This window comes from Henckelia pumila, chromosome 3 (genome assembly GCF_033568475.1).
Source record: "Henckelia pumila isolate YLH828 chromosome 3, ASM3356847v2, whole genome shotgun sequence".
NCBI lineage: Eukaryota > Viridiplantae > Streptophyta > Magnoliopsida > Lamiales > Gesneriaceae > Henckelia > Henckelia pumila.
In genome coordinates, this window is record NC_133122.1 from 41074737 (window position 1) to 41086953 (window position 12217).

The 12217-nt window shown below is 34.0% G+C and overlaps 2 protein-coding genes across 2 annotated transcripts; one reads left to right on the forward strand and one right to left on the reverse strand.

The window, feature by feature from the left end:
• The first annotated feature begins 415 nt into the window (after positions 1-415).
• LOC140891801 (uncharacterized) lies at positions 416-3273 on the forward strand. The gene is made up of 9 exons (XM_073300449.1): positions 416-624; positions 1087-1173; positions 1541-1565; positions 1666-1698; positions 1792-1913; positions 1986-2116; positions 2257-2480; positions 2631-2872; positions 3063-3273. Exons 1-9 carry the CDS (start codon positions 616-618, stop codon positions 3153-3155), a joined length of 966 nt encoding a protein of 321 aa, XP_073156550.1. The 5' UTR covers positions 416-615; the 3' UTR covers positions 3156-3273.
• Positions 3274-4557: 1284 nt separating this feature from the next.
• On the reverse strand, positions 4558-8556 carry LOC140887970 (epimerase family protein SDR39U1 homolog, chloroplastic-like). The gene is made up of 13 exons (XM_073295621.1): positions 8429-8556; positions 8223-8299; positions 7953-8028; positions 7809-7868; positions 7310-7428; positions 7024-7068; positions 6834-6912; positions 6618-6679; positions 6403-6505; positions 6041-6101; positions 5610-5680; positions 4875-5014; positions 4558-4788 (listed from the first exon to the last, which is right to left on the reverse strand). Exons 2-13 carry the CDS (start codon positions 8262-8264, stop codon positions 4684-4686), a joined length of 963 nt encoding a protein of 320 aa, XP_073151722.1. The 5' UTR covers positions 8265-8299; positions 8429-8556; the 3' UTR covers positions 4558-4683.
• Positions 8557-12217: the final 3661 nt, after the last annotated feature.

Genomic DNA, 12217 nt, shown 5'->3' on the forward strand with positions numbered 1-12217 from the left:
TTTTATTTATTAATTATAGTATATTGATGCCTACACTGAATAAAAATCCTAGCTTCGCCCCTGGTTGTGTGTATGTTTTTTGTTTTTATTTATATATTATTTTAATGGAAACACCAAAAGACCTCACTAAGGGGTTTTACATAATATATAGGAATAGATAATATAATATATAATAATATCTTAATATACAAAAAATGGTCTTGTCTTTTATAAATTTTAAAATTGGCTTTGCTTTCAGAACGAGATCAAAATCTTGGCCCAATGGAAATCGGGTTTATAGCCCAATTAATCTCAACTGTCCACCGGCCCGGGAAGAACTCCTCTGTGTTATCTAAAAGAAATCTTGGCCCAATCAAATCCCCCGTGCTCAAGAAGAGTCCTCCTCGATATCTAACCACTCTCGTCTTTATATATCCCTCCAGTTTGATTCTCGCAATGCAATCAAATCGTGGATTCTCAAGTTTCCTAAAACCTAAAGAATCTACTTGAATTTGGGATTCCGCACTTACCATTCAAATCGTTCGCCTGAGTTGATAATTTGCGGCACTTTCTGTACTTCTTGCGGGAAAACTGAGATAGTCGGCACGTGCTGCTGTTGTCTGAGATAAATTAAACATGGACATGGTATGAATTGGGAACCGAAAAATTCTGATTTTGATTTATTCACAATCTTTCGTATCGATTTTGACGATAAACAAATAATTGGTATTAGGGTATCAGACAGTTTTAACTTTCATCGCAAGTGATCTGTTTTTTTAATGGAAACCAATGGGGATACCATCTGTTTGATTATTTAAGATAGGAATAGGCACATACCTGATTTTGGTGTCTGGTACTTTGTGTTAGTGTTTGCAACTTTCTAAAATATAGGATTATGGATTTTTTTTTTGACAAATTAGGGTTTTTAATTAACAAATTCATAATCGGTTGCAAACACTTCCTTAATTACATCGTGACACAATGGGATTGTGGAGAAATCTTTGACTTCGTAAACTTTACTTCTACTCCTGTGGTGGCTGTGATAAGGTCTTCTGGTAGATGCGTAGATGTATTTATTTTACAATTTTACTGATTTTGTTGATGCAGTTTTTTGATCAATATGGATACCAATCATACCATGGAGCATCATTCGAGCAAGCTTATCGGTGTTATCCTGCTTCCTTTATTGACAAGGTTGGAAGGCTTCCCTTTAAAACTCTTTGGTTTCGTTTGGATTGAAGCATTTTATTTGGAAATTGGATTAAGAAGAATAGATCCTAAGTGACTTTTATATATAATTGAGGATTTGAAATGTGTTGTTTTGAATAGAAAAATAAATAAAGTTGAAAGATTTAAAATTCATGTTTTGAAAATCACCAATGCGATTAGAGTCAATATATTGCACTCTTGTATCTCTGATTACGTACTCTGATATTCAAGATTTTCTGTGGAACAGAACTAGTTATACGCTTAATATTGTGACTTTATGTTGCACATTACTTATTGTCCATTTATTCAATTTCGGAAGATTATAATTTTTCCCACTTTCTTACTTTTGCAGTCTCACATAGAAAATGGTGGCAAAGGTAAAACAACTTATGGTTGTACAGTTGTTGGCATTTGGCAAGTTTCTTTTTTTATGTCATTGGCTAATTTCTTTTTTATTTGTTTTTATTCTTGTTCCAGTCATCATGCCTCCATCAGCTCTTGATCGTCTCGGTTAGTTCTCTCTTCCTGTGTGGTTCATACTCTGTTGATATTTTATTTTTGTAGTAGGTTTAATATGGATTGACAATTGCCCTTGTCATGCAGTATCACTTCATATTGATTATCCTATGTTATTTGAGCTTCAAAATGCTTACACCGAGAGGGCTTCCCACTGTGGGGTTCTGGAGTTCACTGCAGAAGAAGGCACAATGTACATGCCTCACTGGGTAGGTCCAAAACAACTCTTTGTGTTACAACTTTTGCAGGACACAACACTTAGTTTTCATGTCATCTTGCAGATGATGGAGAATCTCTTATTACAAGAAGGGGATGTTGTACGAGTGAAAAACGTGACTCTTCCCAAGGGAACATATGTGAAATTGCAACCCCACACGAAGGACTTTTTGGATATCTCTAATCTAAAAGCTATGTGAGTGTTCCAACATATATGGGACACATAATCTAGCCTGCACATACACGCACATATTCATTGCTGTGTTATGAAAACCTTAGTGTTCTTATTTATAGTAAAGACCCAAGTTTGATACACATGTAAAAAAAATTTTGCAGCTTGGAGACGACGCTGAGGAATTTTTCTTGCTTAAGCACTGGGGATAGTATCATGGTAGCCTATAATAATAGAAAGTACTACATAGATATCATCGAGACGAAGCCTTCTAATGCCGTAAGTATCATTGAAACGGATTGTGAAGTGGACTTTGCTCCTCCTCTTGATTACGAGGAACCCAAGAAACCTGCAATGTCCATTCCAACAGGCAAATCACCAACAGAAGGTACAATTCTGATGATGGCTCTATCGACAGGCACTCTTCTTGGAATTATCATATCAAGGGCATGTGTTGATGTTTATCTTGAACTACTCCTAGCTATTCCCTTGGTGTAAGCTCTAACTATTTGACGCCTTTTTTGGATGGGTTGTGCAGGTCTGGAGCCTTCGACTGAGACTGGACCAAAATTCAGTCCTTTTTTTGGTGTTGCGAGAAGGTTAGATGGGGGACCTCTGCAAACCCAGCCTCCACCAGTTACATCAACTGTCAGAACTGTTGCTTCCACTGCTAGTGGGCAAGCTTCGACATCCAGTTCCAGTTCACCAAATAACAATCGCCTATCTCAAGGGAGGCTCGTATTTGGTTCAAATACAGACCGCTCTCGTGAAGCTTCAAAGGTCTCCAATCCCCCTCCCCTTTCATCATATCTTGCCCTCAGTCACGTGAAACCAACATAGATATTTCCATTTTTACTATATTTATTTATAATGATTATTAGTTTTGGAGCTACTAAAAATAAGAAAAATTTTAAAAACCATTGTTCTTGTAATCCCTTCATATTTTGATTGCGGTCTTTCTTTACTGTAGGGCACTTCAAAAGGCAACAAGCAAGAGTCTCCAAAGAAAGAAGAACCAAAATTTCAGGCCTTCTCTGGCAAGAAGTACTCACTGAGTGGTTGATTGTATATTCCTATTATAAACCTCATCTCCTTGTGCATTTTTGGATTGACTAATTTAGAAGCATGCATTTTGTAACCAAGTAACTTAGTGATATAACCTTATTGAAATATGATTTGAACATAGTGCATTTTGTAACTCAGTGATATAACCTTATTGAAATATGGTTTGAACATATTTAATAGGGGTGTCAAAAACCAACACAACCCATCAACCCGACACGAGTCAACCCGAAAAATATCAGGTTTGGGTCGGGGGGTTTTTGGGTTCGGGTTGACGCGAAAGCTAACCCGAAAAAATTAATCGGGTTTGGGTTGGGTTCGGGTTAACCCGAGATGACTCAAAATTTTTTATTATTTCTTTTTTATATATAAAATTAAAAAAATTTTGCTACATTTCATATATTGTATATTTGAAAAAAGTTTATTGTATATTGATATAATAGATTTTCATGTGTTTTGAATTTTTATTTAAATATTTTGTTAAAAAAATAACAAAAATAATAATAAATCGGATTGAATCGGGTTAGTCGAGTTAGACGGGATCGGATTGATCATTTTCGGGTTGGATCGGGTTTGGGTCGAGAAATTTTTAAATAATTTTTTCATCAACTCGGCTCGGGCCGAACCCACTTAAATTGACATCCCTAAATTTTTTAACACAGTTATGTGCGCATTCACACATCTATTACTATATTAATTATTAGAGATTTTTTTGGACTTCCCCTCCTAATTATAAGGAGTGAAATTAATTAATATTTTTAAATTATTCAAAATAATTATTCATTTATAATTTTATTTCTTTCTTATTATATAAATAATTTTTGGTAGTGTAGTAGTTTTCTTTCCCAACTTAGTTTAGGTTATAAAAATAAAAATTACAAATTCAGCTATATAAATTTATATTATATTTACTATTTTCTACATATATGTGTACGCACAAATACTAGCTCGCAAATTATAAAAAACAAAATAATAGGTATTCAAATTTGGCTTAGAATATATTTGACCGATTTGGTGAAAAACAAGTTCAAACAAAAATAGAGTAATTTGGGCTTTGGCATCACCCTGTTTGAAACAGGGGTGCGAACGAAGCTTCAAAATTTTAGAGTTCTTGGCTTGAATTTGGTTCAAATTAAGACTCAAGTCGATTTTGGCTCGAAATATTCAAACTCATTCGCGAGTTATTTGAAAACAAACATTTGAAATATATTTATTTAACTATATTTTAATAAAATATTAAAGCACGCGAAACTATTGAATACAATAATTTGAATTCGATTTCAAGTTCGAGCCCGTTCATTTTCGGTTGAATGCGATAATTTCGAATACAAACAGATATTTTTCAGCCCGGCTCGAAAAAATTTATTTATAAATAATACTCCTGCCCCTAAAATGAATCCAGATTATTTGCGTAAAAGGCCACACTTACACGAAGAGTCCATACATAAATCAATCTTTATTGGTCACACACAATGCAAAAATTTCCAGTAGGAAGGTCCCTATTGTAAACTCCAAATACCAAATTCAGTCTATCGAATGCAGATGTCTCTCAAAGCATCCTTCACATTGGGATGTTTGAACACAAACCCGAGTTCCATCGCCTTCTTGGGAACCATGTTTTGCCCTTCCAAAAGCTTAAACCAGTGCCAAATATCAATGTAATGTATCAGCTAAGATTTAAGTACTTTAAACATAGGAAGAATGAGAGAGGAGATCATACCACATATGCACCTTCTTTGAGAGCAAATCTGAGGACAAAAGCCGGGACGCGTAGCCAAGAGGGTCGACCCAAGACCGATCCCAGATGAGTGCACAGTTCCGAAAGCCTAACAGGGTTCGGAGCAGAGGTGTTGAAGGCTCCTGTCATTTTAGATGTTGTAAGTTAGCAAATTCGAGGGATTGAATGAGAGAAAAAGTGTGTAGATTGATTAAGAAGGAGAAAATGAGATAAATATGAAGAGAAGTCAACAAATATCGAGCCTCATGAACTGAAACCAAAGCACACATCAAAGGAGTCCCAAAGAAATAACAACATAGAGTTGACAAAGTTGCACGAATTTGAGCATGAATGCATTAGTCCTAGTCCATGTTAAGTTCGTGCCAAGTCCGTTCACAGTTTCTGCCCCCGGATTGAACCATGTACACCCACAGCTCCGTGGTCCCTCGACATGGGAATTTCGCGCTTTTTGGGAGTCTCGTGATTTGAGAAAGAATCTCGATCTTACCATTTTTATGCCAGAAACATGATTTTCCACCCAAGTATAAATAGGAAGAAGAAAATCATATTTCTCCTACTTGAGTATCGCTTTAATTTATTAATTTAAGTATACTATCGATTGAAATAGTACACTCGTTACTCCGTCAAAATTTGTCGATCATCCACACAAACAAGTGCACAACCCAAAAAAAGAAAGGGAAAGATAAGGAAAAGAAAGCGTTAGAGGAATAAACACACCTGTATAAGCAGGATTACGTATAGCTTCAATGAAGAACTCTATTTGGTCATCCATATGAATCCATGGAAACCTGAATACAAGGAAAGGTGGGATTGTGCTTCAAACAAACAAGAAACTATGGCGTCCAGAGAAGCAACTCGAAGTGATAGGCGAATACAAGATCATGAGATACAACCCTCTCTAAACCCAAAATATTGCGTTCACAAATGACAAACAGCAGGGGAAGACCTAACAAGGAGACGGATGCTTCACTCAAACAGGTGGTTGATTTGTTTCTTAAGTACTGGTTTGGCCTTCCCACTTCCCAAAAAAAAACATTTTATATGATAATATGATATGTAGTTTCATTTAATAGTTACTGTAATCCTCTCATCGAATTTCTGGTTCTGTATTTGCTTGTGAGACAAAGTTTAGGGGTCGTAGTTCGTACCACTGGTTTCCGGAGCCCGTTGGACCACCGGCAAACATCTTGAAGGGAGGTATCATATTAGCTGCAGAGATTCAGCAAAAGTCCATCAACTGTAACTTCAAGACCATTTGTATGAATAGTGTAAAAGACACTTGCCAGGATGCTAGCAGCAGAATCAAACACAAACTTGAAGATTTGATGAATTACACTTGTTTTCATGGATTACAAATCCAAGAAAACTCAAACGGATTCATCCAAACTTTCAGTAGATTTGTTCATGCAAGTGTATCGGATTCAAGAGATGCATTCAGAATGCAACAAGAAGACACACTTTAAAGCCAAGCAGAAAATTAAAAAGGATTTAAGAAAGAAATAAACCAGACCTAAAGCACCGCCCTCTAATCCGAGTACAACACCAATACGCAATACCACGAGTCTAACATTTGAATCGACTCCGTGAGCAGCTGCTTCCCATTCTCTACAAACCTGGAAAACCATAAACACTTATGCATATAAATGGATATTGATATTGATGTTTATACAAAAATTAACACAATTCATGAAAACCATCACCCTCGAAAATTTTAGCCTCAATTACCTCAGCCAAATAATCCATTCCTGGTGGGCTTTGTTCATCAAATGTAAGAGTTTCACTAGTGCCTGAGAGTTAGCATTGCATTTATTCCATAAGAAGTCATCGTGATAAACATTTAAGATTGATGGTTTCATATCTCATTTCTCAAAAGAAAATGGATATCACAAATTTTTCGAATGAACATAAAGTACTTAAATGAACTTAGAAATTCAAACATACCATAGTAGCCACATGCCGATGAACTGATAAAAACCTTTGGACGAAGTTCATCTGGTAAACTATTAATTATGTCCACGACCTACAAAATTCGATTTTTCCAAGCTATCAAATATAAAATACAAGGTCATACCATCATTCAAAGGTATCAAATTCACGACTTAACAAAAATTTAAAGTATAATGAAGCAAACCTTTGAGGTTGTAATAATCCTGCTATCCCTGATTTCTTTCTTCACCTTTAAACATGAATTAAGATCAATTTATTCATAAACAAACTCGTGCGGTGTAGGTTATTCACGTGTTATCATGCACTCAAATTGAACAGCAAAAAAGTTCAAAGCAATTTAAGAATCATTTATTGCAAGAAAAAAGAAGCACCTGTCACCTAGAGAACTTGAAAGCACAGAAGAACTCACCCATTGCACCATCAAACCAAAAAAATCAAAATTTTATTTTGGGTAGCCCCAACAAACATACCTCAGGAGTCCATTTTGTGGCTATATGGTGTCCGGCCAAATTCACAACTGCCGTTGAAGCTTGAATGGAGTCTTTCCACTCTGGCTGCTCCGCGATTACCACGTTGGGAAACTCCTCGACTACATAATCCGTGAGAAACAATCACGAAACTAGACGAACTTTGAGGATCCATTAAAATGAGAAAGAACTTTGAAAAATGATGTTGGAAAACCAAATGTTGTATTCTTAGATAAATTCAATATCCTTTGTTTGGTTTGTAACTAAAAAAGGATTGTGACCAGCTTTTCATTTCTCATTTGAAGAGCAGACAAACAAGGGACTTTAAGCAGCTTCTCTTATTTTACCACAAAAGCTCTACAATAGCCACAGAAACTACAAGATTCGTCTTAACTATTGCATTTCACAAGACAATCACAAATCATGAAACTCGTGCTAAGCTAATCAATTTAAAGAACATTAAAAGGAATATCAAGAAAATGTAACTTCATTACATACTTACCTGGAAAAAATGACAGGGCCTTTGGTCTAGACCGCGTCAAGACGTGAACACGGTGATCATCTGAAATTCGAAGACGATGCATAGAAAATTGATTATACACATTCACTATATGATAAGCAATCAGTGGAGTGACAGTATGTATACCTGCAAGCAATCTTTTCACCAATCTTTTACCGATAAACCCTGTGGCTCCAACTATCGAAACAGCCATTTCATTAGCCTGCATCAAAAGGAAAAGGAAAGTAAAAATCTTTTTGCAACCATTGACTGAAATCACTAACAATCTAACAGATAAGACCACATTCGAGGCCAAATTGTCCAATCAGATCCACTATTCATTAGCTAAACATACAGATTAATGGGTAAAAAAGCGATCTAAAATGAGAAAGATCAATGATACTGAAGCAGCATCACCTTCTGAAGTACCCCAGGACCATTGCCACCAATGAAAGACATATTTCTTTACCACCTTTGATAAAACAAACAAACTCCTGCAAAATGAGACACAACACAAAAAAAAGAATTCAAATACCCATCAAGAAACAACGTTATTTCCAGCGAAAAACAACATAGCTCGAGTGTTGGAATCAAGTGGCGGGAGAGAGAAACGGACTTCTTACCAGATACCAGCAGAATCTTGGAGAAATCCACGTAGCAAATTAAGGATATATTGATCTTGGAGAGTCATTTTATATTGTTTCTTGTCTGCTTCGCTGCCTTCTTTTGACTCTGCATTTTCTATTTTTTGACGGCCGCATTTATTGTTTCATGTGAAGCGAGTAACGACGGTCTACGACCGAAATATCAATACATAAAATTTAATTGCTTGTGTTTGGTAATTTAGAATTACATGAAAAATAATTCATGATATATTTAATAGTTATACACCGTTAAGTTTATATTAAATTAACAAAAAAACTTCAACAAAAGCGTTTTACGCCACAATTTTATAATAGTGATTTTCGACCCAACTCTACTTATACAAAAATATTATATTTTATATCAAAAATTTTATTTTTATTACAGATATAAACCATGTGAAACTAACTTACATAATACACTCTATATTAAATAAAAATGTATAAAACTAACTAATGAGATCAATACGATAGCACTACGACCAGATATGTGTTGAACAATTAATTTGTTATATATAAAAAAATATTTTGATGATCAGAATGTATGGTAATTGCCTTTCTAAAATATTAGTCTTTGGCACAATGTTCATTGAATATTATTTTATATCAAATTCAAAAGAATTTGGTTTGAGTGGGACAAATTTTCAAACTTATGCTTTGGAAAAAAAAATTTATTAAATAAGGTTCTTTTTCCTATCGTGGGATATTATATATTTTTTTTAAGATTTTTTTCAAACAAAAGTTGATGTGACAATTTGACTTCTTACTTATCAAAATAGGGAAAATTGTATTTTTATTGTATATGTTTGCTTTTCTTTTTTATTTTAGATATTTATGTTATTAATATTATATTTTATGATATTTATAATTTTAATCATTTTTTTTGGAGTATTAATATGACACTAAACATGTTGTTTGCCTTAAAAAAATATTATAATTAAAAAAACAAAAAAAATATGACATATCAAGATTAAAATTTGATAATATAAGATCAAAATCACAAAGAGATTAGCACATTACCAAAAATATACTTGTCTATGTTAAAATATTTTTTTGGATAATGAAACTTTCAACCAAATAAAACTAACATAATATCTTTTTGACTTCTGAGGCTCCGTTTAGATCAATATTTATAAACATTTTTATAAGTTTTAAAAGTTATTTTAAAAATAAATAGAATAAAAATTATTTGATACATGAATTTTTGATCAAATAACAAATTGGTACACGAATTAATATTAATGGCTCAATTGGCATATCAATTTTCAAATTAGGGTCAATTGTTTATTAAATAAGCAAAAATGGCTATTCTACCCCTTATCACTTGTATTAGAATTTTATTTAAAACTAATAATATTTAGATAATATTGATTGAATCATATATGTATATATAATATTTAAATAAATTGAATAATATAAAAATAAGTATTTTTATTTAGTTAAACTTTATTTGTGCATACGTTGCAATTTTTTCATCATGTATTTTTTAAAAAATATTCAAATAAATAGTAATTATGATAAAAAAAATACAATTTGTTTAATTAATTGAAAATTTCACTTAATATTAAGAAAATTTTGAGTTTAAAAAACAAGTTTGAGTTGAAAATTAATTAAAAAATATTTAGAAAATAAAAATGTCTATTTTTTATTTTTATGAATTTGGTTATTTAAAATTATTTACATAATTTTTGTGTACCCTTCTCAAATTTCTCATTTCGTTTCTTTGGAAAACATTGAAATAAATTAAATAGTATATTATATAATAAATATTTTAATTAACTGAAAATTATTGAATCTAACAGAAATATAAAGTAAAATTAATTATTGTTGACTTTGAAATTAACATATCCAGATAAGTAATTGATGTGATTATCACAAAATGACTACCCGGGGATGGGTAAATTTCCGAGCGGAAAAGGTAAGTGAAGATACAAAATATACGAATATTTTGTCCATTTTTTAGAGTCCTCTCTTCCTTTGCCCCCCAGAATGGGCTTTTATACTCGCCCACCCGGGACCTCAATGATTACTGGGTATGGCCTTACTGACAACTTTTAGGGTGATAAGATGGTTATCACGTGTGATTTAGACCCCCATAATTTTCGGACAGAGCCCATTCTTTTGGCTCGTGTTTAGTAATGATTGGATTTGTGATTTGACCCTGACATACTTCAAATAAACGTGGCCGTTTCCTAGCCCTAAAAATAGAAAGGCCGGGGCCCCACTGGTGTTCCTTTCCTTTCCTAATTTCCGAAGGCTTACTCCGGGAGGTTCTAGCTCCCAGGCCCCTTTCGATCTCCTGTATCGGTCCGGATGCTAAGACCTCCCAGGTTAAGCCTTTCATGCAGATCCCAGGTTACTGCCCCCCAGTCCCGGGTTCTTTAACATGTCGTAGTTACACCATCTTTTCGGATCCAATCTATCCGGGGTATCGTCATCCCGGGTATGTGATATCATCACACTTCCTAAAGATAGTCGGGCTAGAACCTGCTCCGCTGTCCCGAGAGGCTAATACCATCTTTTCGGGTCCAATCCACCCGGGATGACGATACCCCGGATGGATTGGACCCGAAAAGATGGTATTAGCCTCTCGGGACAGCGGGGATGGGTAAATTCTCGAGCGAAAAAAGTAAGTGAAGATACAAAATATACGAATATCTTGTCCATTTTTTAGAGTCCTATCTTCCTTTGCCCCCCAGAATGGGCTTTTATACTCGCCCACCCGGGATGAAACGACCCTAACTCTCTAATAAATAAATATGCGGAAAATTTTTTTTTTTTTTTTTTTTTATACTACTAAACAAATATATGTACATATATGCCCATACATATATGCACAGAATAAAATAATTAAAATAAAAACACGACTAAATAAATAAATAATTAAATACTTAAGAAAAATGCATTCTTTTAAATAACCATCTGAGTCAAAACAATAATTAAAAATATACTGCATAAATAAAATAATCAAAATGTATCATGGCAACATGCACGGTGACTCAGAAGCTGTCACGGTCACGGGGCTACTGCAGCGCTGCTCATACATCCTCACCACCGGTAGGAGTAACCTGCTCCTCTACGTACTCACCTGCACCATAACAGTGTAGTGAGCCTAGAGGCCCAACATGCATACTAACAAGGGTTTAAAAATAATTTAAATCAATTCAATACTAATACATACATATACATGAATGAGCATGCTTAAAAATTACATAACATAACTTACTTAAATAAACATAAATAACATAATACATAACATACATACTTGAGTTGTTGAGCATTTATTTTCTTAACATCGAATGGTCCTATCCGTAAGTGTGACCCATACTTATAGTGCGACTGATCAGTCTAAGAAACCATCGTACGAGGCTGGTGGCGAACCACCCATACATAAATGGCAGAAACTGCCCATACATAAATGGCCACACTACTTCAATTTTCACCTAAAATATTTTATTTGCTCAACCATAGAACTTCAATCATAGCATAAAAATTGATTTCATGAATGCATGTACTTAAATAAATTGTGTGTCCTTCATATATATTTAATTTAATTTTCTTACTAACATATAAATATTAAAATAACTTAAATGCATAAAAATAATTAAATATATAATCAGGACACATGCAATTTTTCTCATGGATGGTCCTGGACTGCTGGCCTTACACTCAAGCCCATTAACTTAAATCTGGCCCATTAACATACTTAAGCCCAATATCTTAAACTTTAAGCCCAATTAATTAATCTAAGCCCAATTAAATTAATTAAGC

What these genes read in the sequence shown, in the direction of transcription:
- LOC140891801 (XM_073300449.1), top strand. An exon ending in ATCTCTAATCTAAAAGCTAT is followed by an intron (nt 2,117 to 2,256) that starts GTGAGTGTTCCA and finishes AAAATTTTGCAG; the next exon opens with CTTGGAGACGACGCTGAGGA. An exon ending in GCTCTCGTGAAGCTTCAAAG is followed by an intron (nt 2,873 to 3,062) that starts GTCTCCAATCCC and finishes TCTTTACTGTAG; the next exon opens with GGCACTTCAAAAGGCAACAA.
- LOC140887970 (XM_073295621.1), bottom strand. Translation starts at nt 8,264, where the DNA reads ATGTCTTTCATTGGTGGCAATGGTCCTGGGGTACTTCAGAAG. An exon ending in CCACAAAATGGACTCCTGAG is followed by an intron (nt 7,069 to 7,309) that starts GTATGTTTGTTG and finishes TCATGTTTAAAG; the next exon opens with GTGAAGAAAGAAATCAGGGA. An exon ending in ATCGGCATGTGGCTACTATG is followed by an intron (nt 6,680 to 6,833) that starts GTATGTTTGAAT and finishes GCTAACTCTCAG; the next exon opens with GCACTAGTGAAACTCTTACA.